Source organism: Perca fluviatilis, chromosome 2, assembly GCF_010015445.1.
Source record: "Perca fluviatilis chromosome 2, GENO_Pfluv_1.0, whole genome shotgun sequence".
Classification (NCBI taxonomy): Eukaryota; Metazoa; Chordata; class Actinopteri; order Perciformes; family Percidae; genus Perca; species Perca fluviatilis.
The window spans coordinates 32,132,407-32,156,475 of record NC_053113.1 but is presented as its reverse complement, the minus strand read 5'-3'; the positions used below and the strand labels follow the sequence as shown (position 1 = coordinate 32,156,475).

Below are 24,069 nucleotides of genomic sequence, written 5' to 3'. Positions count from 1 at the left end.
GCGCCATAGGAGGTTCGAGTTCTGAAGCGCAGCTTACCCCCTTGGTCAGTACCCGATCCGTTCCACCTGCACAATCCGTTCTGCGCATGCGCAAGATGTTCACGCATGCGCTGTGGTAAGAGGATTTACGACACTACCCAATCTGTTCCCGCCATTGACATATATATATAAGGTTCCCGCTAGCTGAGACAGCATGTAATAACTTTAAAAGACCCTCAAAATAAAACTTGAAAATAAACGTTAACATAACAGCTGTTACGTCAGTTCTACTTTACTTGTGCTCATTTAAAATACAATCACTCAATATTTGTCTTTATTGTTATTACTGTCAAATCTTAATTTAGCTGTAGCCTGCTTCTCCCATTAAGTTTGACTTAACGTTATTTTAGACTGAATTAGCTGTTAGCTAAACTAACGTTAGCTTCCCGGTGGAGGCTAGCCATAGGCTTGCGTGGAACAGATTGTGCAGGTCGTATCCATTGACATATATATAGGTCGTATCTTCGGTAAAACAGTATTATCTTGCGCATGTGCAGAATGGATCGTGCAGGCAGAACGGATCGTGTACCGACAGCACCTGCAAGTCTGACACCAGGTACCCCAAAAGTTTAGAGGGAGGGGTTTTTTTCGCCTTTCGAAAGCCCAAGACCCAAGCGGAAAGATGCAGACAATGGATTAAGCAGTGTGGGAGACCTCGCTCACAGCTAAATGCCTCGAAGATTAATAAGCATAGCTACATATGTCTGCTCCAAGGTAAGTAAAGCTAGCGAGCTAACTTATATCAATTATCAGTAAGTAGTTTAAGTAGCTAAGTACATAACAGTTACAATCGGTAAAACTGGACTTAAGTTAACAGTTGTGGTTCTATATAGCTTTATTATCGAAAGTAGTAAAGTTAGAACATTAGATACTTTATTAGTCCGTAGGAAATTCAGGCAGCCTGATAGCTGTTAGCCTGTCAAGCACATATTGCTATCGACACAGATAATTTAGCAAGAGGTTGACGGTCATTGAACATATCCCTCCACTGCATATTGCAGCCCTTTCTGTCATGCCCTGGAGAATGTCTGCTGCATTACTTCAAAACCAATCACTTATACCAATAGGTATGGAGCTCAACCCAGCCATGGCTATGTGTCTGGTTCTCAATAGTTTGACGGGCGTAGTAACAATAACTAGGGGGCGTGTCTTTCGCGAACGGTCAATTCTACCACATCTTTAAATTACTATAGTATTAGTCATTTTGGTGCCAGGCAGGTCAGTCACTTCTAATGTGAAAAAGATGTTACATTTAGCATATAGCATCACAGGTAACAAGCTTACCATCGCAAAGTGTTGTGCTAATGCTGGGAACAGGCACATTGTATCTTCATAGTTAGTAGTTGCTGAGGCTCAGAGATCCATGGCGCACAGGAGATGGGACGCACAGATCCATCTCTCCAGGAATAAACGCTGTGCCAGGTGGGCAAACTCATGTGATGCGTAATTGATCCCGTGAATGATTTGTAGGCTATTAAGTGAACAAGGTGTACCCGGTCCACCAAACACTGGGCCGTCTTGACTGTCTTCATTTTGCACATATTTCTGTCACTGTAGTCCTATTTACTGTTTCATTATTTCATCCATGCATGGCGCAGCGGATCCGTGCGCACTGTCACCTTCCGTGGCCTCATTCCTCTGAGTCGGGTCTCCCTCGCGCTGGATTCAGTTTCACTGAGCCTAACACTTAGAAAATAAATAAATTGCATTACATCAGTGAGTTCAAACTGCTTATTGTGCGTAATTTGGACTGACACTGAGATGCATGTTGTTCTGTAACTGGTGTGGCGCTGCCACTATTCTCATGATTTGTTTGAGTGAAAGAGACGTTACGTTTAGCATATATCGTCACAGGTAACAAGCTAACCATTGCAAAGTGTTGTGCTAATGCTGGGAACAAGCAAATTGTATCTTTATAGTTGTATCCATATGTGACAGACTTAGGTTATCGCACATGCGACCAAAATGTGTATAAGGGTGCAACTAAGATTTTTCCTAGGTTGCACCGGTGCACCTAACATCCTCGCATCCACTGCCTCTCCACGAACCAAGCAATGTCATTTATATCGATATGGTTTAATGTTGCGTTACATGAACCATTCCTTTTGTAAAGCCGTGCCTGTGTTATGATCTCTCCTCCGCGCAGCCCCGCCCCCATTCACTCACACACGGCTCACCTGCAACATGGAGAGACACAGTGCCGCCGGTCCAAACTGCTGACGTTTGTCTACAGTTGTAATTGTTATTAACACAGCTGTATTATTGTTAAGTATGAGAGAGAAACCGGTGTTGGTACCAGTGTTTCCGCTGGTAACTCTCTGTTATTGCGGCCACCACGTCGAAAAACACATTAGAAGTTATTAAATGCACTAACTTCAGTTCCTTGAGTAATAGCGTGTAAGACAGAGCCTGCTGGACCTGGGCGAGAGATGTGACACATGGCCAGAATATCATAGTTCATAAAAATGCAGCGCAGTGACGATACAGACATTTCATAGCCTACACAAGACGTGTGTAACGTCGCTGACCCGCCAAAGCTCATTCAACCCGTGCTGGACCCATTCATAATGAGTCAGCCGTCACTCTGTGAGTAGCATACGCTTCAGTCCATGCACTCCCCCTCTCTTCCTCTGTCTCCCTATGTCTATGTCTACGTATTACTGTGTTGCAGAGTGTTATGTAATCAATGACAAAACGATGCCATGTGGCAGAAAAAAAGTTGTATTACGTTTACTGAGTATAACTCTCCTCTGTCATGAATACATCAATTTCACAGGTTACAAATTCAAAAGTTGTTTTTTATACTTTAAGAACACTTAAATTAAAATAAGTGTAACAGTAAAACAGTGATAATAATATAACCTATGAATAACAACCTAGTGTCATAATTTGGCAAAACTGTAATGTCTTGTGAAATGAGTAATGATTTCCAAAGTGTTCACTGCACAGATGAGAAGTCTTGATAGGAGACCGGTCTTCTCATGTTGAGCAAGTGCTCCAGCCTGTCTGGAAACAATACAAACAGGCAGTGCTTGAAGTGGGAAAAAAAGGTGCCAGTACTCTCTTGCATTGGCAAATCATTATGACATTTGAGATTTCTACAGTGAAAAACTAAACTTGGAGATGCTGTTACAACAACAATTTATTGTTATTTATTAAAAACATAAATGTATGTATTTATTTAAACAAGTCGTGTGTGTGTGTGTGTGTGTGTGTGTGTGTGTGTGTGTGTGTGTGTGTGTGTGTGTGTGTGTGTGTGTGTGTCTGTCTGTGTGTGTGTGTGTCTGTGTGTGACAGATATGCAAAATATTTATTGTACAACTGTATAATAAAATGTACAAAGTTATTTGGAGATTAGACTCCATCAAATTAATAATATTTTTAAAGAGATAGAGAACAGGAACATAACCCCCCGATGGAGTCTAGACACTGAAAGAGACCAGACACCAGACCGAACGGAGCGTTCAGCCAGGAGAAACACGATGACCGGAGGTGGCAGGGGAGGAGGAGGGTTGAGCGCTTTGCCTGAAACAACAGCTGACAGCACAGGGCGAGAACAGATTCAAAGTAGAGTTGTAATGCTGTGATTGGCCCTTGAATTTCGTGGCCAAGTCTGATTGGTTTAACTGAAAGCATCGCTTCTAAACCGCTTATTTGATTTAACAAAGTGTAGTGATTGGGTTAATGACGTCTTCCTGAAAGAATTTGCGCTGAGCTTCATTAGTCCCCGCTCTGTTTGGCCAGCAAGTGACGGGATGCTGCTACATGTTTTGCAGTCCAGTTTGTTATCTTTAAAAAACGAGCCAGCTGTTTGTGGAGAAAAATACATAATTTGGTCCCCTGACCAACAGTCAGGCCATCCATGTGTTTCTTTACTCACGTTATTGTTGACGTCGGTGTCATTGACTAAGGTAAGATTAAAGTTGGTAGCTGCATACTCCTCATAAACGCTAGCTGTTCCGCTCACATCAACGTTAACGTTAGTTTGAAGGTCATGAATTGTACCTGATGTTTCTGGTTGGACTTGGACCTCTGTTGACGCACACGCCCGCCGATAGGGGGGGACAAATGGGTCTGTTGTCCCGGGCCCACAGTAGGGGGGGGGGGGCAGAACTGGGGGCCCAGAACTGGGCCCTCATTAAATTATGGAATAATTGAAAAACATTTTTTTAAATAGGCCTATTTGTGGAAAAAAATATGTAATATTTGAGTTACATAAAAGCTTTTTATTTGTTTTCTTCCTAATTGTCCTTGAAATAGTGGTCAAGAACCCCCCCACCCCCAACACAAAAATGGTTTGGCCACTGATGAAAAGTTGATGTTGTTTTCAGTAGATTTGAAGTTCAGTATGCTCAAAATGTCCGGTCAGCACAAGTCCGGTGCTCAGAAAAGGAAGGAAAAGAGAAGAAGAAAATAGAGGCCTTAGAGATTTTCTAAACAAATATTTTTTTTAAAAAGGTGGTGACGGTGAAGCTGGAACTGTCAACGTAGAGCAAGGTAAGAAACAGCGCAGCCAACGTTGACGAGCCTTGTAACGTAAGCTAACAGGCCAGCTCTCATGTTAACGTCCATTAGCTTGTATAAAAGCCTGAGACAACACGTTCTCTTTTACAGAAAGAGTTGAGTTTGGTAGCTCCGTCAGAGAGGATGAGACAGAGAGGAGAGAGATCCAGCTGCTGTCAGGGGACAGAGAGAGTGATGCGGGAGGGGCCCGCTGCCCCGCAACGGAGGGACAGAGTCAGGCTACCGGTGAGAGAGAGAGAGAGAGAGATGCGGGAGAAAGGGGCCCACTGCCCTGTCGGAGAGTCTGAGCAGGATGGATCAGAGACTGATCACATTAATTTCAGTGAGAGATGTGAGGAGAGGAGAGGAAGATCAGATTAGAGGAAGATCAGAGGAGAGGAAGAGCATAGGAGAGGAGCAGGAGAGGAAGAGGAGAGGACCAGGAGAGGAAGAGCAGAGGAGAGGTACAGGAGATGAACAGGAGAGGAGAGGAACAGGAGAGGAAGAGCAGGGGAGAGGAAGAGCAAGGAAAAAGGAGAGATCTGGGCGCGGGGGCCCATCTAAGCTTATCTCGTCCCGGGCCCAGGCAAGACTGTCAGCTGGCCTGCACACACACACACATTCTTTTAGTACCAGGGTTCATACGGGTGCTTGAAATCCTTGAAAATGCTTGAATTTTGATGTTTGAAATCAAAAATGTTTGAAAAGTACTTCCATTTTGGATAAAATGCTTGCAAATGCTTGAAATTGTAACTTTTATTTAATAGGCGCCGATACCTGTGTCTTTATTTTCCCCACTAACCGACAAACATAATTGACAGCCTGTAACAACCTGGGAGTTTTGACTAGCCCGGCAGCAAGTTTGAAAAACTTGTAGATTTAATGGATTGGCTTTCTCGTTGGTGGTTTGGCATGGAGTTTAACCAAGGGGGTAAGCTTCGCTTCAGAACTCGAACCTCCTATGGCACCATTTTGACGCTACAAAGAGATCACCTCCCGTTAGCATTCCACTGACTAGCATACATTTTGGCGCCACTTTGACAGCGAATAACTTTACATCAGAAATCTTTAAAGACTCAATTTGTCCATTGTTTAGTTCTAAAGAAACACGACAATGTATAAAAGGCTCCATTACCTTGTACCTCACGTTATGGCTCCGTAGCAGATGTTTTTGTAAAAATAGGCTAACGATTGTGTCATAACCAAGTGACTTACTGTCGCACACTAGAGGAATTACCGTATAGTACAGGAGAAGCTCGCAGGCAGTTTCGACTTACGTTAGCTGTTTAGGTTTAATTACTAATGTTAACTAGCATGTTAGTGATCAATAATTAGCCTGTGCTTATATTATCTAATTACATATACCTACACTCTCCGTCTCTTTAAGATTGGGAATGATTGAGATTTCTCTTGGCACAGCTACTAGAAGTCTTACACGTTGCTCACGTCACATTTACGTTGTCTCTGTCAGTTGGAGGCTACGCAGTAAAGCAAGAGATCACCGGAAAAGTGCTTCTAATAGCCTTCACTGGTCTCCGTCCAGAGCAACGGGGTCTATTTGTCCATTATATATATGTCAATGAGTTTAACCAGGGTTCAACAAAAGGTAGGCTCTAAATTACTACATTCCTGCTGCTGGTGTATGGGTGGGTGTGGAAGGTGGGTCGTTGCGGCGCCAACCAACTTGCGTAGTTTTCAGTGGACTGTCATTGGCAGGCAAGAGCTAGCCTATCAGAAGCAAATTTTATTTCAGTTGTACATGTAGCTAGCCTTGTATTACGGGCTGTGAATTAAGATATCCTACAAGCCATGTTCTAATGCACTGCTTGTTACTGGATAAGTTGTTGATTATGGCTTGCTAAGTGTTTGTGTCTAGTTTGTCAAGTAGGTTAGCCTAGGCTACTAGTTTGCATCGCTAGCTAAAGGCTACAGCTAGCTATTTCTGGATTTTAAATTAGGCTACCAAGATGTGTCTAGCTCAGGGACACATTGGTTGGTGTATTGCTGTGGGAATCAAACCCAGGCATTTTGACTATGTATTGGTATGTAATTTACGGTGGTGTAAGGTGCTGCAAAAAGCCTGAAAATGGACCTTGAAAGTGCTTGAATTTGACCTTGGAAAAGGTGTACAAACCCTGTAGTACCTTTATGAAGCCAGGCTAACATAACGACTTACAAACTTGACACTTCTTTTTAGTTTCTAGGTTTTAAGCAGTGATAAATCTGTTAAGGAATGACCGTAACAGTCTATGGTTACAGTTAGGCTGCAGGCATCAGACAGCTTTTCCGAACTAGCGTCGTTGGCTAAGCGAACTTCTGATAGGGTGGGCCGACTGCTTGCCTTTACGTGATTCATCAAGATCTGAGGTAAGTCACATAGTGCCCCCTGGGTAGTGTAGTTTATGTAAGTTAATCTCTCTGACACTGACGCTTTTTCTGTCAGTGGTAGAGTACCGGCTACATGCAAGAAGTAGTGGTACGCAAGAAAAAGTGCAGGTACGCTTAAGAGTAAAATGTAGAAGTGCCGGTACTGCTTACCGGTGAGTACCGGCCCACTTCGAGCACTGCAAACAGGTAAATTAATGCACAATTGGTAATGAAAACCGTCGGATTAACCCTGCCTGGACTGAAAAATACGTGTTGGTAATGGTTATTTTAGCGCCAAACCGATGGCGATGTGTTTCATTTGCAATGAGTAGCACCACATTGAAAAACACCAGACATTCCAGACAATACATTCCCGAGGAGAGGGCTGCAAACATGCAGAGTTTAATTGCATCTTATAACATCAATAACCAACTCCAGCCCAACCAATAACATACTGCAACATCTAGCTTAACGTTATTATTTTTAAAGCAACACCAAAGATTCTTTTGTACCTTTTTTAAAATAATGTTTCCAAAATCGTTTCAGTAGTTCTTCAACTTGTAACAGGGTGAACGTCACTTCTGCATTCGCTTTGTGACCCTCTCCCGGCTATAACCAGACTATGCAAGTTCAGATCAGGTAGCGGATGTGTAGTTCGAATGAGAATGGTAATGGACAATTCCACTTTTATCCTGTAGGGAGACCGAAGAGGAAAAGTGCTTCGGTGTTGTTTTAAGTTACACACTGTAACTCTACACAGCTCGCCAAGTCTAGCATGACATTAACGTTACATTGCCCATATAAAGTCAAAGATCAGAGCCTGCTGTCTATAACATTACATCTATGGCTATCACAGTGTAACGTTCTAGAAAGTCGAAGCTTCAGTGCGAGCAAAGAGCTCCACGGCAAGCACGTTCCCAGATAACTAAACTTGGTGAACCTTTATTTCCCATCCTCACACAAACACCTTTTGTTCTAAAGTATTATCACGCTACATTTTAGCACTTGTCTATTAACCCTTGTTTTGTCTTCAGATTTGACCTGTTTTCAAAATTTCTATCTCAGAAATATGGGTTTCTTTTTAACTATACCTAATTTTGATTACCCAAAAATAACACGGATGATTCCATACAACACGCTTCACAAATACAACAAAAGATGGGATCTCTACTTTCATTAAATTTTGGATGTTTTCTTAAATTTTTTAGCATTTGAAAAAAAAGTTGAAATGCTTCGAAACAGTCTTCCAACCTTGACCCTTCTGTGATTGTCCTTCCATTAATATTAGTCTAAATAATTCATAATTTCTGCTTTTTTAACTTACGGATTAAGTATAGTTTCCTATAAATGAGGTTTATTGACCATGAATTCCAAAAATACGTGTAAAACGGGTAATAAGTTGGTGTTAGTGGTGTTTATACATGGTAGTGAAAATAAGCGTTAAACATAAAGAAATGCGCCAAAAACATTAAAGAGAGCGCCAAAAGTGTTGAAAAAAAGAGAGTAAGACTTCGGAAAATGTTGATTTTCAGTTTTGACCCGGGAGGACGACAAGCTCATGGTCGAATGGAAGATAACACAAGAGTTAAGTCATGTTTTTACTTCCGTGCATGCCAGTTTAATGTTACTATTAATGTTTTATGGTCCTGTGGAGGCTCCATGCAGAGCTTTCGCCGTAGCCTACGTAAGTGGCCTGATGTTTATACTTGTGCGCTGGTGTGTGCATTGAGCCGGCATTTGTGTGTGTGGGGAGTGGGTGATAGAGCGAGGGAGAAGTGAGAGAGTGACCGCGATTAGCTTCGGAGCGAGTAGCAACTCTAGAGTCATAGTGAGAGAAACAAAGTGTCTCCCCTGTTCTTTCTGACCACGGTGGGAAATCTGTAGCAGAAAAAGTTAACCCTCTCCTTGATTTCATGTTGTTTATGGAGAAGGAGACCCAGGAAATGAGTCAGGGGAAATGCAACGCTACCAAGCCATGGCCGACCGACGTGCGTCGATGCGACGTGTAGTTCCATTTTTCGAGAGGTGCACGTCAGGTTACGGCGTAGACACAGAGGGATCTGCGGGGGTACGCTGTCGATTTGACGCACAATCATAAAAAGGCCTTAACTGTGGCTAACTTGTATGATGTAAAATAATATTTCAATCACCGAAAGAACTGGAGCGTAGACTTCTTGGAGGGTCTGTTAGCACAATTAAACATGCAGCAAGCCTCATCATGTATCAGATATCTTCATAAAACATTCTCCGAAAAGCACAAACACGGCTTGGAGGTCAAGTGTAGCTTTAAGTGAAGATACTGGACGCCTCCCAGAGCTTCGGCACTTGAATGTGGTCATGCCCAGTACCCACCAATAGAAACTCTTATCTAAGCCATTTTTGACTCGCAAAACTTTTTGACTCAAAACTTTTTAACTTGCAAGCAAAACTTTTTGATTCAAAAGGAAAACATTTTGTGATGCAAAAAACACACTTGCGTTTTGATTGCAGTGAGAAATATGCTCTAAAACTTTTTGCTTGGGTTATGAAGAAACAAAAATAACTCTATACACAAACATAAAGGGCATTGCAGTAGTCAAGCCTAGTTGAAATAAAAGCATGTATAACCCTTTCAAAATTGCTAATGATAAAAAAGGCTTGACCCTGGATAAGAGCCTCAGTTGGAAAAAGCTTAAATTTATTAGAGTTTATCTGCTTGTCCAATTTAAAATCACTATGCATTATCACCCCCACATTTTTTCACAGTAAACATATATGGTCCCAGGAAACATATATGGTCCCAGGAGATTCATATGAATGGAAATTAGTATAACTCATTTTAAGCTATAATTGTACTTCCAGTGACTCATAACCTGGAATTTTTGTTTGTTTACAGAGTCTGCCACAGGAGCTACTGTAGCCTCTAAAAACCGGTGAGTGTTCCCTCTGTGTGTGTGTGTGTGTGTGTCAGAGAGAGAAAGAGAGAGGATAAACGTGCATCCTCCCTCACATTTTAGCAAAGTAAAGACATTTTAGCTGGTCTTCCAAGGTGCAAACTGTGCTGTGACAGAAGTATAGAGGGAGAGATAATTAAGCTATGCTGTGGGATGCACTAATATGCTATTTGGATGTTGACAGTGAGGTCTGATTTTTTCCATATCAGACAATACTGATTACAATTATAGTAGCATTCTAGCAGCAATCAGATTATCAGACATATGCCAATGACTGGTCAAATTGCCATGAACATGTTCCTATTACCACTGACGTTGTCCCACAGGTCAAAGTCTCGCCAACAGTTTGGGCATGCTATCTCAAAAGCTGATCTTACAATAAAAATGGTAATAGTTCCCATGGATCCATCCTAAGGTATCTAGTGACCCTAGCTTTTCTCTAGTCACCGGATATTTTAACCTGATGATACACTATCAGAATCAGAATCAGAATCAGCTTTATTTGCCAGGTATGAGGACACATAGAATACAAACAACAAACACTATAAACAGAAACAATACAGGTTGAGGCAGTAGTGCAATGAAGAGTGCAAAGTGTGCAGGAGTAAATAATTTTTATGATAAATTATTATTTTAATTATGGAGCATAGTGCAAAGGATGCTGGAATAAATAAATATTATGTTATTATATACAGTGCCTTGCGAAAGTATTCGGCCCCCTTGAACGTTTCGACCTTTTGCCACATTTCAGGCCTCAAACATAAAGATATAAAACTGTAATTTTTTGTGAAGAATCAACAACAAGTGGGTCCCAATTATGAAGTGGAACGAAATTCATTGGCTTTTTTAACAAACTTTTTTAACAAATAAAAAACTGAAAAAGTGGGCGTGCAAAATTATTCAGCCCCTTTACTTTCAGTGCAGCAAACTCTCTCCAGAAGTTCAGTGAGGATCTCTGAATGATCCGATGTTGACCTAAATGACTAATGATGATAAATAGAATCCAGCTGTGTCTAATCAAGTCTCCGTATAAATGCACCTGCTCTGTGATAGTCTCAGAGGTCCGTGTAAAGCGCAGAGAGCATCATGAAGAACAAGGAACACACCAGGCAGGTCCGAGATACTTTTGTGGAGAAGTTTAAAGCCGGATTTGGATACAAAAAGATTTCCCAAGCTTTAAACATCCCAAGGAGCACTGTGCAAGCGATAATATTGAAATGGAAGGAGTATCAGACCACTACAAATCTGAGAGACCCGGCCGTCCCTCTAAACTTTCAGCTCATACAATGAGAAGACTGATCAGAGATGCAGCCAAGAGGCCCATGATCACTCTGGATGAACTGCAGAGATCTACAGCTGAGGTGGGAGACTCTGTCCATAGGACAACAATCGTCGTATACTGCACAAATCTGGCCTTTATGGAAGAGTGGCAAGAAAAAAGCCATTTCTTAAAGATATCCATAAAAAAATATTGTTTTTTTTTTTTGCCAAACCCCCCGGGGGGCACCCCCCAAACGTTGGGGAGGGGGGGGGGGGGGGAGATAAAACCAAAATCAAACTTTTGGCAACAATCCAAAAAAACGTTATGTTTATTTTGGCGAAAAAGCAAAAAACACAGCTCATCACCCTGAACACACCATCCCCACTGTCAAACATGGTGGTGGCAGCATCATGGTTTGGCCTGCTTTTCTTCAGCAGGGACAGGGAAGATGGTTAAAATTGATGGGAAGATGGATGGAGCCAAATACAGGACCATTCTGGAAGAAAACCTGATGGAGTCTGCAAAAGACCTGAGACCGGGGACGGAGATTTGTCTTCCAACAAGACAATGATCCAAAACATAAAGCAAAATCTACAATGGAATGGTTCACAAATAAACATATCCAGGTGTTAGAATGGCCAAGTCAAAGTCCAGACCTGAATCCAACCGAGAATCTGTGGAAAGAACTGAAAACTGCTGTTCACAAACGCTCTCCATCCAACCTCACTGAGCTCGAGCTGTTTTGCAAGGAGGAATGGGCAAAAATGTCAGTCTCCGATGTGCAAAACTGATAGAGACATACCCCAGCGACTTACAGCTGTAATCGCGCAGCAAAAGGGCCCTGGCGCCACAAAGTATTAACTTAAGGGGGCCGGAATAATTTTGCACGCCCAATATTTCAGTTTTTTATTTGTTTAAAAGGTTTGAAATATCCAATAAATTTCGTTCCACTTCATGATTGTGTCCCACTTGTTGTTGATTCTTCACAAAAAATTACAGTTTTATATCTTTATGTTTGAGGCCTGAAATGTGGCAAAAGGTCGAAAAGTTCAAGGGGGCCGAATACTTTCGCAAGGCACTGTAAGTATTATATTACAATATGAACAGTATGAACAGCTCTGAAATAGAGATGGATGAATAAATAATAAGTGGAAGGTGCAGATTAGAGACAGTGTTGCTAGGTTATTGCACAGGAATTGAAACTGACACTGTGAGTCAGAAGTCAGCTGTTCATCAGAGTGATGGCTTGTGGAAAGAAACTGAGTCTGTTGGTTTTGGCGTACAGTGCTCTATAGCGCCTACCAGAAAGGAGAAGCTGGAACAGGTTGTGTTTCCTGACTCTGGAAGTGAGTCATGAATGGAGGGCAGGTTGGCACCAATGATCTTTTCTGCAGTCCTAACTGTCTGTTGTAGTCTGCTCCTGTCCTTTTTGGTGGCAGATCCAAACCAGACAGTAATGGCCGTGCAGAGGACAGACTGGATGATGGCTGTGTAGAAGTGGATCAGCAGCTCCTTAGGCAGGTTGAGCTTCCTGAGCTGGCACAGGAAGTACATCCTCTGCTGGGCCTTCTTGATGATGGTGTCAGTGTTGGGCTCCCATTTTAGGTTCTGGGATTATAGTGGATCCCAGAAACCTGAAGGATTCCACAATCCAGACACAGGGCTGTTGAGTATGGCGATGGGGGGAAGAGTGGGGGGGATCCTCCTGAAGTCCACGATCATCTCCACAGTTTTGAGCGTGTTAAGCTCAAGGTTGTTCCGACCGCACCAGAGAGCCAGCTGATCAACCTCCCGTCTGTAGGCTGACTCATCACCGTCCCGGATCAGGCCGATTACTGTTGTGTCGTCAGCGAACTTCTGGAGTTTAACAGATGGGTCTCCTGAGGTGCAGTCATTGGTGTAGAGAGAGAAGAGCAGTGGGGAGAGCACACACCCCTGGGGGGCGCCAGTGCTAATAGTCCAGGTGCTGGATGTGATGTTCCTCAGTCTCACCCAAGGGGGTAGGCTTCGCTTCAGAACTCGAACCTCCTATGGCGCCATTTTGATGCTACAACAATATCACCTCCCGTTAGCAGGCGCGTAGCCAGTAATGGGCCAGGGTGGCACTGGCCCGCCCACTTTACTCACTGGCCCGCCCAGCCAAGTTTGATCAATAAGTTTTGTTTTATTATGAAAATATTCAAATGTATGTAAAAAAAAAAAAATAGTAACAGAACTAGTGTGTGTGTGTGTGTGTGTGTGTGTGTGTGTGTGTGTGTGTGTGTGTGTTTAATGTGTCTTCTCTTCTGATTAAAACGAAACTGTTTAAACCACAGAATAGGGATCAAACAATTAGGAAGACTTGGAATGTATGTGGTTGCTATGGTAACAACAGGCAGACTCTCCGTGCTGCTGTCACTACCCAAAATGAGTAGAGTGCAGCTCTGAGTTGGCGCATCGTGCCACTTTGGCAATGAAGTGCAGATGTGAGTTGGCGCGATGCGTCACTTTGACACAGCAGTCGCCTACAAGATGCTAACGGCGGTTTGAGCTAACTTTAGCAATCAAGTAGCCTACTAGATGCTAACGGCGTTTTTAGCTAACGTTAGCAATCAAGTAGCTAGCCTACTAGATGCTAATGGCGTTTTTAGCTAACGTTAGCAGTCAAACAATCATAAATGGCTAAAACGTTTTTGAAATGACTGCTAGCTACAAGTTTGCAATCAAACACAACATCGGCTGTCACTTGAATGGCGTTTTGAGCTAACGTAGCAATCTAACAATCATAGAGAGCTAAAACGTTTTTGAAATGACTGCTAGCTACAAGTTTGCAATCAAACACAACATCGGCTGTCACTTGAATGGCGTTTTGAGCTAACGTTAGCAATCTAACAATCATAGAGAACTAAAACGTTTTTGAAATGACTGCTAGCTACAAGTTAGCAATCAGACACAAAGACTGTCACTTTAATGGCGTTTTGAGCTAACGTTAGCAACCAAACAATCATAGATAGCTAAAACATTTTAAAAATGATTTCCATCTTCTGTTATTGTATGTAAAGAGAAAAGTTTATTATTTTACAGATTTCACAAATTTCAGTAAGACACGTTATGCCGTAAACAGTTTAAATCTGACCATGCGCAACTCACATTTGCACTCGACCAAAGCCGGTCTGACTCGGCTAACATCGGGTATGACACGTTATGCCGTAAACCGTTTAAATCTGAGCATGCGCAACTCAAAGCTGCACTCTACTCATTTTGGGTAGTGACACTGCCTTTGGCAGCTAACGCTAGCTAGCTGGCTGTTTAGACAATGTACAGTACAGGCCAAAAGTTTGGACACACCTTCTCATTCAATGTGTTTCCTTTATTTTCATTACTATTTACATTGTAGATTCTCAGTGAAGGCATCAAAACTATGAATGAACACATATGGAATTATGTACTTAACAAAAAAGTGTGAAGTAACTGAAAACATGTCTTATATTTTAGATTCTTCAAAGTAGCCACCCTTTGCTTTTTTTATTAATAAGGGAAAAAATTCCACTAATTAACCCTGACAAAGCACACCTGTGACTACCTCATGATGCTCACTACTGGTGGCTACTTTGAAGAATCTAAAATATAAGACATGTTTTCAGTTATTTCACACTTTTTTGTTAAGTACATAATTCCATATGTGTTCATTCATAGTTGTGATGCCTTCAGTGAGAATCTACAATGTAAATATTCATGAAAATAAAGGAAACGCATTGAATGAGAAGGTTTTCTTGGATGGAATCCAGTGTTAATAAGGACGTGTTTTTCTGCAGCATGTGCAGACATTTCCCCAGCAGAACTGACAGCCCATGAGCCAGAGAGTTTGAGTGCTGGCCCTCACAGGGGTAACATTAAGTAAAACGCATTTCATGCTTCTTGCGTTATTATTTAAGTAAACTAGTAGTAGTAGTTTAGTAAGAAATGATGAACACTGATGATGGCTTCTAGCTAAAACACATCTCGATACACTGTCTAAGATTTGGCGCCTTGCTGGCCACTTTTCATTATATCTTTCATAATTTAAACAATGCTAGGCTGGAAGTTTTCATTCTTTGATTTTGCGTTTAAAGACTTTATATGTCAATTGTTTATTTCTAAAGAAACACAAAAATGTATAAAAGGATCCATTACCTTGTACCTCACATTATGGCTCCATAGTAGACGTTTTTGTAAAATAGGCTAATGATTGTGTCATAACCACGCGACTTACTGTCGCATAGTAGAGGAATTACCGTATAGTACAGAAGAAGCTTGCAGGCAGTTTCGACTTACATGAGCTGTTTAGGTTTAATTAGTAATGTTAACTAGCATTTTAGTTAGCAATAATTAGCCTGGGCCCATGTTATCTCCTTACATATACTTACGCTCTCCGTCTTTGCAAGATTGGGAATGATTGAGATTTCTCTTGGCACAGCTACCAGAAGACTTACAACTTTCAGACAGGTTGCTCACGTCACATTTACGTCGTCTCTCTCAGTTGGAGGCTGCGCAGTAACGCTCAGCGCTCACGGAAAAGTGCTTCTAATATCCTTCACTGGTCTCCGTCCAGAGCAACGGGATCTGTTGGTCCATTCTTATATACTGTCTATGGTCTCACCTGCTGACTCCTGTCAGTCAGGAAGTTTGTGATCCACTGACAGGTGGAGGCTGGTACAGTGAGCTGGGAGAGTTTGGTGCTGAGGATGTCCGGGATGATGGTGTTGAACGCTGAGCTGAAGTCCATGAACAGGATCCTTGCATATGCCCCTGGAGAGTTGAGGTGTTGCAGGATGTAATGCAATCCCAAGTTGACTGCATCATCCACAGACCTGTTAGCCCTGTAGGCAAACTGCAGGGGGTCCAGCAAGGGGACTGTGATGTCCTTCATGTGGGCCAACACCAGTCTTTCAAAGGGCTTCATGAATACAGATGTCAGGGCGACAGGCCTATAGTCATTTAGTCCAGAGATGGAGGGTTTTTTGGGGACTGGGATGATTGTGGAGCATTTGAAGCAGGAGGGAACTTCAGATAGCTCCAGTGATCTGTTGAAGATCTGAGTGAAGATGGGGGCCAGTTGGTCTGCATAGATTTTCAGGCAGGATGGTGACATACCATCTGGGACAGGAGCCTTCTTGGTCTTCTGCCTCTGGAAGAGCTGGCGCACATCCACTTCACAGATGTTGAGTGCAGGTGATGGGTCAGTGGGGGGGAGGTGACAGCGTGGGGGTGGGGGAAGGTGATTGTCTGAAGTGTGAGTTGTTGTGGGGGAGGGGTGTGACTGTGGGCTTATCAAACCTACAGTAAAATCCATTCAGCTCTATCATCAGTATCAGTGTAGTGGATAACTTGTAATGAATGAATATAAGTTAAATGATTAATGAAATGTTGGAATTTCTGTAGTGCCAAACTCAATTTAGCATCTCTACTCGTAAGCCTTTTAGGAATAGCTGTTATAGTAACAATAGTTAGTTTTACAGCTCAAGCAACCAAACGGAAAAATCCAGACTCTGTTCTCTTGATTGTACACAAGATTGTCCCTGTTGAAAAGCCCAAACCGCCCCAACTGGACCCTTAAAAACATGACCTTTTACTGTAGGTCATGTTTTATTTTGTGTAATATGTTCGCATGCACAGCAATAGTGGAAATGTGTTGTACCTAAATATAGGTACCTATGTAACAGTTCTAGTTAAGTCCATCAGAGGGCAGTATTACTAAGGATAAGGGTAAAAATTGCATATACATGAAAATAGGCTACATTTATATACAATATAAAATAACTGTATTTGCCACATATTTACTGTGATGTTGATGCAATACTAATGACTGCCACAATGAATTTCAGAAAAACCTGTTTGAAAATAGAGAATGACATCCGTGAGGCCGTGTGCCATGAGAATCATCTTCCAGGTGCAGGGTGGTCATGTTGTGGAGGGCAGGCTTTCCACCCTGAAGAAGCCACTTGTTGTAAAGATGGATACACCAAAGACACAGGTAATGAACACACATATGTGTCAAACTAGCAAGACATTTAAATGTTGGATTACTGATCATACAAAAAAACAAAGGCAAACTATGCGGTGAGAACATGTAATAATATAGATAAAGACACTTAATGGCACGGCGAACACTAAAAAACTTCAACTGGGTGGGGGATTGCAACTTATTTCAACATCGGTGCATTTCCTCAAGCATCATCAAGAAGTTTATGCTGACTTGTCTCTAGAAATAGAGAAAAAACATTAGGCGTGAACGTGATGATTGCCTCATAACCAGTGGTGGAACAAGTATTCAGGTCTATCACACTGAAAATACTGCACTACTAAGTAAAAGTCCTGCAATAAAAAGCCTTACTTAATAAAAGTATGTAAAGTTAATGTACGCATTGTGCAGTAAAATTGTTCCTGTCAGTGTATTATGTTTATTATTATGTAATAATAATGATGATAAAAAACACAACACTTTTAAGCTGTTACTATCATACTGATGTCTGTTTCTTGACTCAATCACTGTTTTTACAGCTGTTACAGAGGGTCTGAGCGAAAAGGTGTCCGCTTGCTGTGGACTAAAGGCCTATGACCAACTCAACTTTATGTGTTGTAACTCAACCATCATAGCCAAACCTGCGCCAAATGCCAAATGTTGTGATAATGGTGAGTAGGACTGGACACAATTGATGGATGTAAAGCGTCATATATTAACATATTACCATACAGTATACACTTACAAAATACAATAAGTTTCCTTATTGTAATCCCACTAAAAATTGTATTCCTCTTATTGGCTGGCAGCTGTCCATTAATATTTAGTAACTGGATGGTTAAACCAAACACTCATGGTGCAGATGTTTGTTTACAGAGTATTAAACTTTTTGATATTAATGAACGTCCGTTACATTCAAGCCATTGCCAAATGAGTTGCTACAAAGCTAATTAAGACTATCAGCTCCACACAACTCTCTCTGGATTTCTCAGTATGGCTATGTACAGAAGATTGTGTCGGCCAGCAACTTTCCCGCGCAGAACCTCGAGTGAAGATAATAACCTCTTCTGAAGAGTCCATCATGTTTTTTTTAACCCTCGGTGTCCTCCTTGGCTACTAGAAACTGTGTGGACGAGGGGTGGGGGCTGTGCGCGATCACGGAAGACTTGTATCATGTTGACGCGCCGACAGTATTGGGTTTTGTCGGGTATTCCTTACATATTAAAATTATGATTTTCTGATACAAAATTGCAGAAGACTACAATATACAATTCTGCTAATGTTGCAACTGGTTTACCTCAATCTGACACAATTGTACATGTAAATTATGCATTTTGGATTCTATTGCATTTTATTCAAACATTTGTGGTCCACAGGATACTTAATAGCCAGTCATTTAAGTTGTGGTTGAGATAAAAGTGATACAGTTTCAAGAATCATCCTGATCTTTTCCACAGATGCTTATGATGTGGACAAGCAGATGTGTTGTGGTCCGATTAAGAACAAGACGGTCCTGACAAGAAATTCCAGCTACCACCGGTGCTGTGGACGTGACCAGTTTGACTCTAAGACTGAGCGCTGCTGTTCCATGAACGAAAGTCTTAAGATACAGCCCATCACATCCAGCTTCTGTAGGAATGAGTCAGGTGCGTTTTAGTCTAAATCCACAACGTTCCACTTCTGGGATTGCTCCCGTGCCGCAGGACATTCCGCCGGATGCATGTCTTTTCGCCGATGTCCGTTTCCTTCCGCTTTCTTTGTGTTGGGATATTAAACTCCGGTGGATTTATGAAGACTATGGTTAACTCCTCCTCAGATCTCTGCAGGGTAAATCCAGACAGCTAGACTATCTGTCACTAAAACAACCTTTGAACATATTATGTTCCACCAAAACATGTTCCTTTCCGAGGCTATTTTGCAGCGGCACCACAGCTCCGTCGGGCACTAGTGCCGCCCATGATGATTGTGATTGGTTAAAAGAAATGCCAATAAACCAGAGCACGTTTTTCCTCCCATCCCTAATTGCTGTGTGGAGCGTAGTGGATGGTCTGGCAAAGCGAGACTAGGTGCGTCTCAATGTCATCTCTATACCTGCCTACCGCAATTCCATGCAAATCTTTGAAATCTTTCTTAAGATTGTCAGGTTTATTATTTAAAATATGATAAGTAAATAGAAAAATCCAAGCAAAGACATGTCAATAAACTTGCACTGCTGTCATGTTCAGAAAATTTTGCAGGAAACAAGCTTTAGTTTTTGTGCTGGCGCTGTTTTTTTAACTTAATTAAAAAATGGTGCTTAGAATAGATATAATAATGTTTACATCGCCCAATGTGGTATTTGCATGTACATTGTAAATCTACAATTACTTACAATGTCACATTGATCAGTGTATTTTATGTAATCTCATGCTGTTTTATGATTGATTTGTAAATAGCACATTGTGAGAATTTCTGATTTTCCGTTTCTGATTGACAACCAAAGATTTTACCTCATTTTTCTCATGATCATCAATTTTAATCTAACACATGAAAATAGCACTACTTTAGGGGCTTCACACATCTCCCATTTTCATGGAAATCTTAGAAATACTATTAGTGCTCAAGGAACTTCATGCCAATTAATGTGTGCGGTGCCTGCACGTTGACTTGATCTTTGTCTTTACAGCTGTCTGTGGAACGAAGACCTACAACACATTCACTGAACTATGCTGTCAATCAACTGTTGTATCCAAACTTGCATCAAATGCCAAATGCTGTGCAGAAAGTGAGTAGAGCTCAATTTAAACACAGTATTTTGGTGAAATGTCAGCTGTATTGTGGTTGTTTGGGCTGAATTTAAACACAGTATTTTGGTGAAATGTCAGCTGTATTGTGGTTGTTTCCAGAATTATCCTGATCTTTTCCACAGATGCTTATGATGTGGACAAGCAGATGTGTTGTGGTCCGATGGAGAACAAGACGGTCCTGACGAGAAATTCCAGTGACCACCGGTGCTGTGGAAGTGACCAGTTTGACTCTAAGACTGAGCGCTGCTGTTTCATGAACGACAGTCTTAAGATACAGCCCATCACATCCGGCTGTTGTGTGAAGGAGTCAGGTGCGTCTTAGTCTATATCCACAACGTTCCACTTCCGGGATTGCTCCAGTGCCGCAGGAAATTCTGCCTGATGCATGTCTTTTTGCCGATGTCCGTTTCCTTCCGCTTTCTTTGTGTTGGAATATTAATCCCCGGTGGATTTATGAAGACTATGGTTAACTCCTCCTCAGATCTCTGCAGGGTAAATCCAGTTGTTGTGATTGGTTCAAAGAAATGCCAATAAACCAGAGCACGTTTTTCCTCCCATCCCTAATTGCTGTGTGGACTAGCCAGACCCTCCTCCGCAGCGCTGCTGCACAGCCTATACAACACATGAGGGGCAGAGTTTTAGTGTGTGTGTGTGTGTGTGTGTGTGTGTGTGTGTGTGTGTGTGTGTGTGTGTGTGTGTGTGTGTGTGTGTGTGTGTGTGTTGCATATGTAGGCCTACTTCTTGCACTTGATGCATGTATATTGTGTTTTTCTGTCCATCTTGGGTCCACACACGTCGCAGTGATTCTTTTTGTTGCTGCTGGCTGCAACCTAGAATAACGAAAAGATCCGGAATTTTACTAACACCTCTCTCTCTCAAAATATCTACCAGACAGTGTTTGCCACATAATATGATTTTATTGAGGTGTTGCGCAAAAAACGACTGCCTTCTTAAAATAGGACTGCACACGACGTGAAGGTGAAGCAATCTATATTTTTTCACTAAATGGCAGAGATGGGGACTCGAGTCTGAGACTCGGACTCGAGTCGCACTTAAGTCGCACAAACAGCTGACTTCAGACTTAACTTGGACTCGACCCAACTCGACCCAAAAGACTTCAGACTTGACTTGCGACTCGAATCAAAAGACTTCAGACTTGACTCGAGCTTCGAGACTCGTCAACAACATATTTTCATTTAAATTTAAATTGATTAATGTATTTCTATTTTCTTTTATTGCCGCATATACGGGGAAACGTATGACGAGCTTCATGTCCCCTGCCCTTTGCCGTAATGTGCAATGTAACGCATGCTCTATGCCTATGTGTGCGCACATCAAACAATGTAGTGACAATGGTGACACCAAGTCCTCCCGCAGTTGTGCCTTTTGTCATTAGTTTTGCTTTCAATAACTTTGTAAACAGTGGCAGTAAGAGAACAGTTACATGCAAGGTGTGTGGCACCAAGATAAATGATGCCGGATCAACAACGTCAAACTTCATCAGGCATCTCAAAACGCACCCAGATAGGTCAGTCACTCACATGCTAATGTGAAAGAGACATTACATTTAGCATATATCATCACAAGTAACAAGCTAACCATCGCAAAGTGTTGTGCTAATGCTGGGAACAGGAAAATTATATCTTTATAGTTGTAGCCATATGATGTGACAGACTTAGGTTAATATTTCACCAGTAGCAGAAGATTAGACTATACAATGGCAAAGGTGACAAAATTTTGCACTTTACTGCATTCTACTTGTGGCCTAAAGAGGCATTTGAAGCAGAGTATGGAGCCAACCGTAGCATCCCCTCTGCTGTAGTGACAAGATGGAACAGCACTCTGCGCCTTGTTGAAGCAGTCACTGACTTGGATCTTCAAAGCCTGAATACACTCCTGGACACCAAAGGTCATAAAGACCTGTGTTTATCAGCCAGAGAATGGGGTCAGCTGAAAGAACTTGTGGAAATTTTGGCCCCATTTCTTCAAGCAACGGACCTCACTCAAGGGGAGAAAGTTGTGACCCTTAGTGCAGCCCTTCCTTGTGTACTGTCACTTAACAGCCATCTCATCAGGATGTTGAATGCTACTCGCCACCTGGTTGGTTTAGCGAAAGCCTTGCAGAAGTCCCTTCAACACCGCTTTAAGGGTATATTTGTGAGTGTGAAAATGGATGACTCCAGTGACGTTGCAGTAGATCTTCCATTTGGGGACATTGTCTACATGATGTCAGCATTACTAGAGACATCATTCTGCCTCTTTTGGCTAGCGCAAGATGTCCAAGCACCAGATGAAGTGAAGAGTGAAGTCAAGGAGATGATAATAGGTAGGTGTACCCACCATTACCAAACACAAACTATCACACACATCAAATTATGCATATTAAAAATGCCAATTATTTTGTATATTGTCTTCCTAGATTGATTCACAACATTGACACTGTGTATATCAGTCCCATGATGCTGTAACTAAACATGGTTTTTGATAAACTTACAGATCTGGTCTTGGCTGAGGCTCGGAAACTGACTGTACCTGAAAGCAGCAGTGGAGACGATGATCAGGAGAAGTCACCACCACCTGCTAAAACTCCACGTCTTTTCTCTGGCTACCGAAAGAAAAGCACCAAGAAAAGTGTGGATCATGGCTCATTTGTCCAGGCTGAGATCGTCCGCTATATCCAGGTAGCATCTGATGAAGATGAAGTGGACTGTCTTGAGTTCTGGAAAAGACAGTCCAAGGCATTCCCGCGACTCTATCTTGTGGCTATGAGAGTGCTTGCTGTCCCGGCTACCAGTGCACCAGTGGAGAGGGTGTTCAGTCATGGAGGGCTTATCATGCGTCCTCACCGTGCCAGGCTTTCGGCAAAGACACTGTCACACTTGTTTTTTTTGAAATGTAACCAGTCTGTTGTTTAAAGACTTTCCAGGATTTAAAGCCACTATAGTGTGTTGCCAGAAAGGTCATCTGGCCCATATCCAGGGTTTTGAGAGAGCTAATTTATAAGATCAAATTTTCTTCTTATTTCAGTTTAAGTGGTAATTGTTTAATTTAAATTTCTTCAGTTTTTTTTTTTTTTTGTTAAATAGCAATACGGAAAGTATCAGTTCTCACATGTTTGCACCATGGTTGGTGAATTAACCTTTAATACAGATGTTTCCCTCAAACTTTGAACACTGGAAAATGTAATGCATGATGAGGTTGGGCTTTACAGCCAGTTAGTACACAGACAAACATGTATTCTTAGGTGCAGATACCAAAATGTTGAAAAATACAGTCATGAAATTGAAACTGAGGGCTAGATTTATCAAGCCGTTTGCGCCTGTTTCCAGGCGCTAATTGGTCGCAAAGACGGACGTAACCGATGCGGGCTATTTACAAACAGGGCGCACTTCGGTAAAATCGCAGATTGTCTGCCACATGAGCGAGAAGAGACAAGTTGCGCTTTCAATATGCGTTCGTGGGAGGGTCGTGGGGAAAGTGGGAGTTCCACCCAAAAAGGTGTGAGGATAAGCGCAAAGTGCACCTAATTATATATTCCGTGGTATTTACAAAGACTGTCAGTAAGAGCGCGCCTCTATTTTGCGTGGGAAATTCTCCGCCTCTTAAAAGCAGGTCTAAACCAGCCGCAATCGAGTTTCCTCGTAGATCTTTATGCTGCTGGTGAAATGGCAACAGTCATCTGAGCAAGACGAAGACATAGGTGAGACTGAAAATATTTTTAACACAAGAATCACATTTTGTCAGTGAACACAACATCATTTAGCGTTACAGATCAAGCAGCCATGCAATATTAGAGTTACTGGAAGAAATCAAAGATGAAATTGAATCTCCCACTCAGCGTTCACATCTTGCAAAAAATGACTTGTGAACATCTCTGCTAAATGGACTCGTCTGTGCAAACATATTGCACCCCCCTAACAGGAGGAGCAGAGCTCTGCTGCGCTGCTAAGTCGGTTCCTGCTGCTGACGATCCACAGCCAGCATGTTCCCAGATAATGTGGTGAACCTTTATTTTCCAACCCTTACACAAACACCTTTTTTTCAACAGTATTATCCAGCTACATTTAAGCATTTGTCTATGTGTGTCTAAGTTACGTTTTGACTTTGGTGCATGCCGGTTTAACACTACTAACTGTGGCCAACTTGGCTCCAAAGCTAATTAGCTAATTAACATGCTAATAATGCTAACGTATAACGTAA

The 24,069-nt window shown here is 42.0% G+C and overlaps 2 protein-coding genes across 2 annotated transcripts in view; both read left to right on the top strand.

Annotated features, from left to right (window-relative positions):
* Positions 1-24,069, top strand: part of si:ch211-195m9.3 — a 48,251-nt gene that overhangs the window by 3,433 nt on the left and 20,749 nt on the right. The window contains exons 3-8 of the mRNA XM_039791389.1: positions 9,785-9,821; positions 16,947-17,095; positions 17,623-17,754; positions 18,541-18,729; positions 19,749-19,847; positions 19,992-20,180. Of these exons, the coding sequence (XP_039647323.1) occupies positions 9,785-9,821; positions 16,947-17,095; positions 17,623-17,754; positions 18,541-18,729; positions 19,749-19,847; positions 19,992-20,180 (795 nt within the window). The remainder of the gene's footprint in view (positions 1-9,784; positions 9,822-16,946; positions 17,096-17,622; positions 17,755-18,540; positions 18,730-19,748; positions 19,848-19,991; positions 20,181-24,069) is intronic.
* LOC120553218 lies at positions 21,539-23,135 on the top strand. Its single transcript, XM_039791399.1, has 2 exons — positions 21,539-22,195; positions 22,366-23,135. The coding sequence occupies exons 1-2, from the start codon at positions 21,946-21,948 to the stop codon at positions 22,782-22,784; spliced, it is 669 nt and encodes a 222-aa protein (XP_039647333.1). The 5' UTR covers positions 21,539-21,945; the 3' UTR covers positions 22,785-23,135.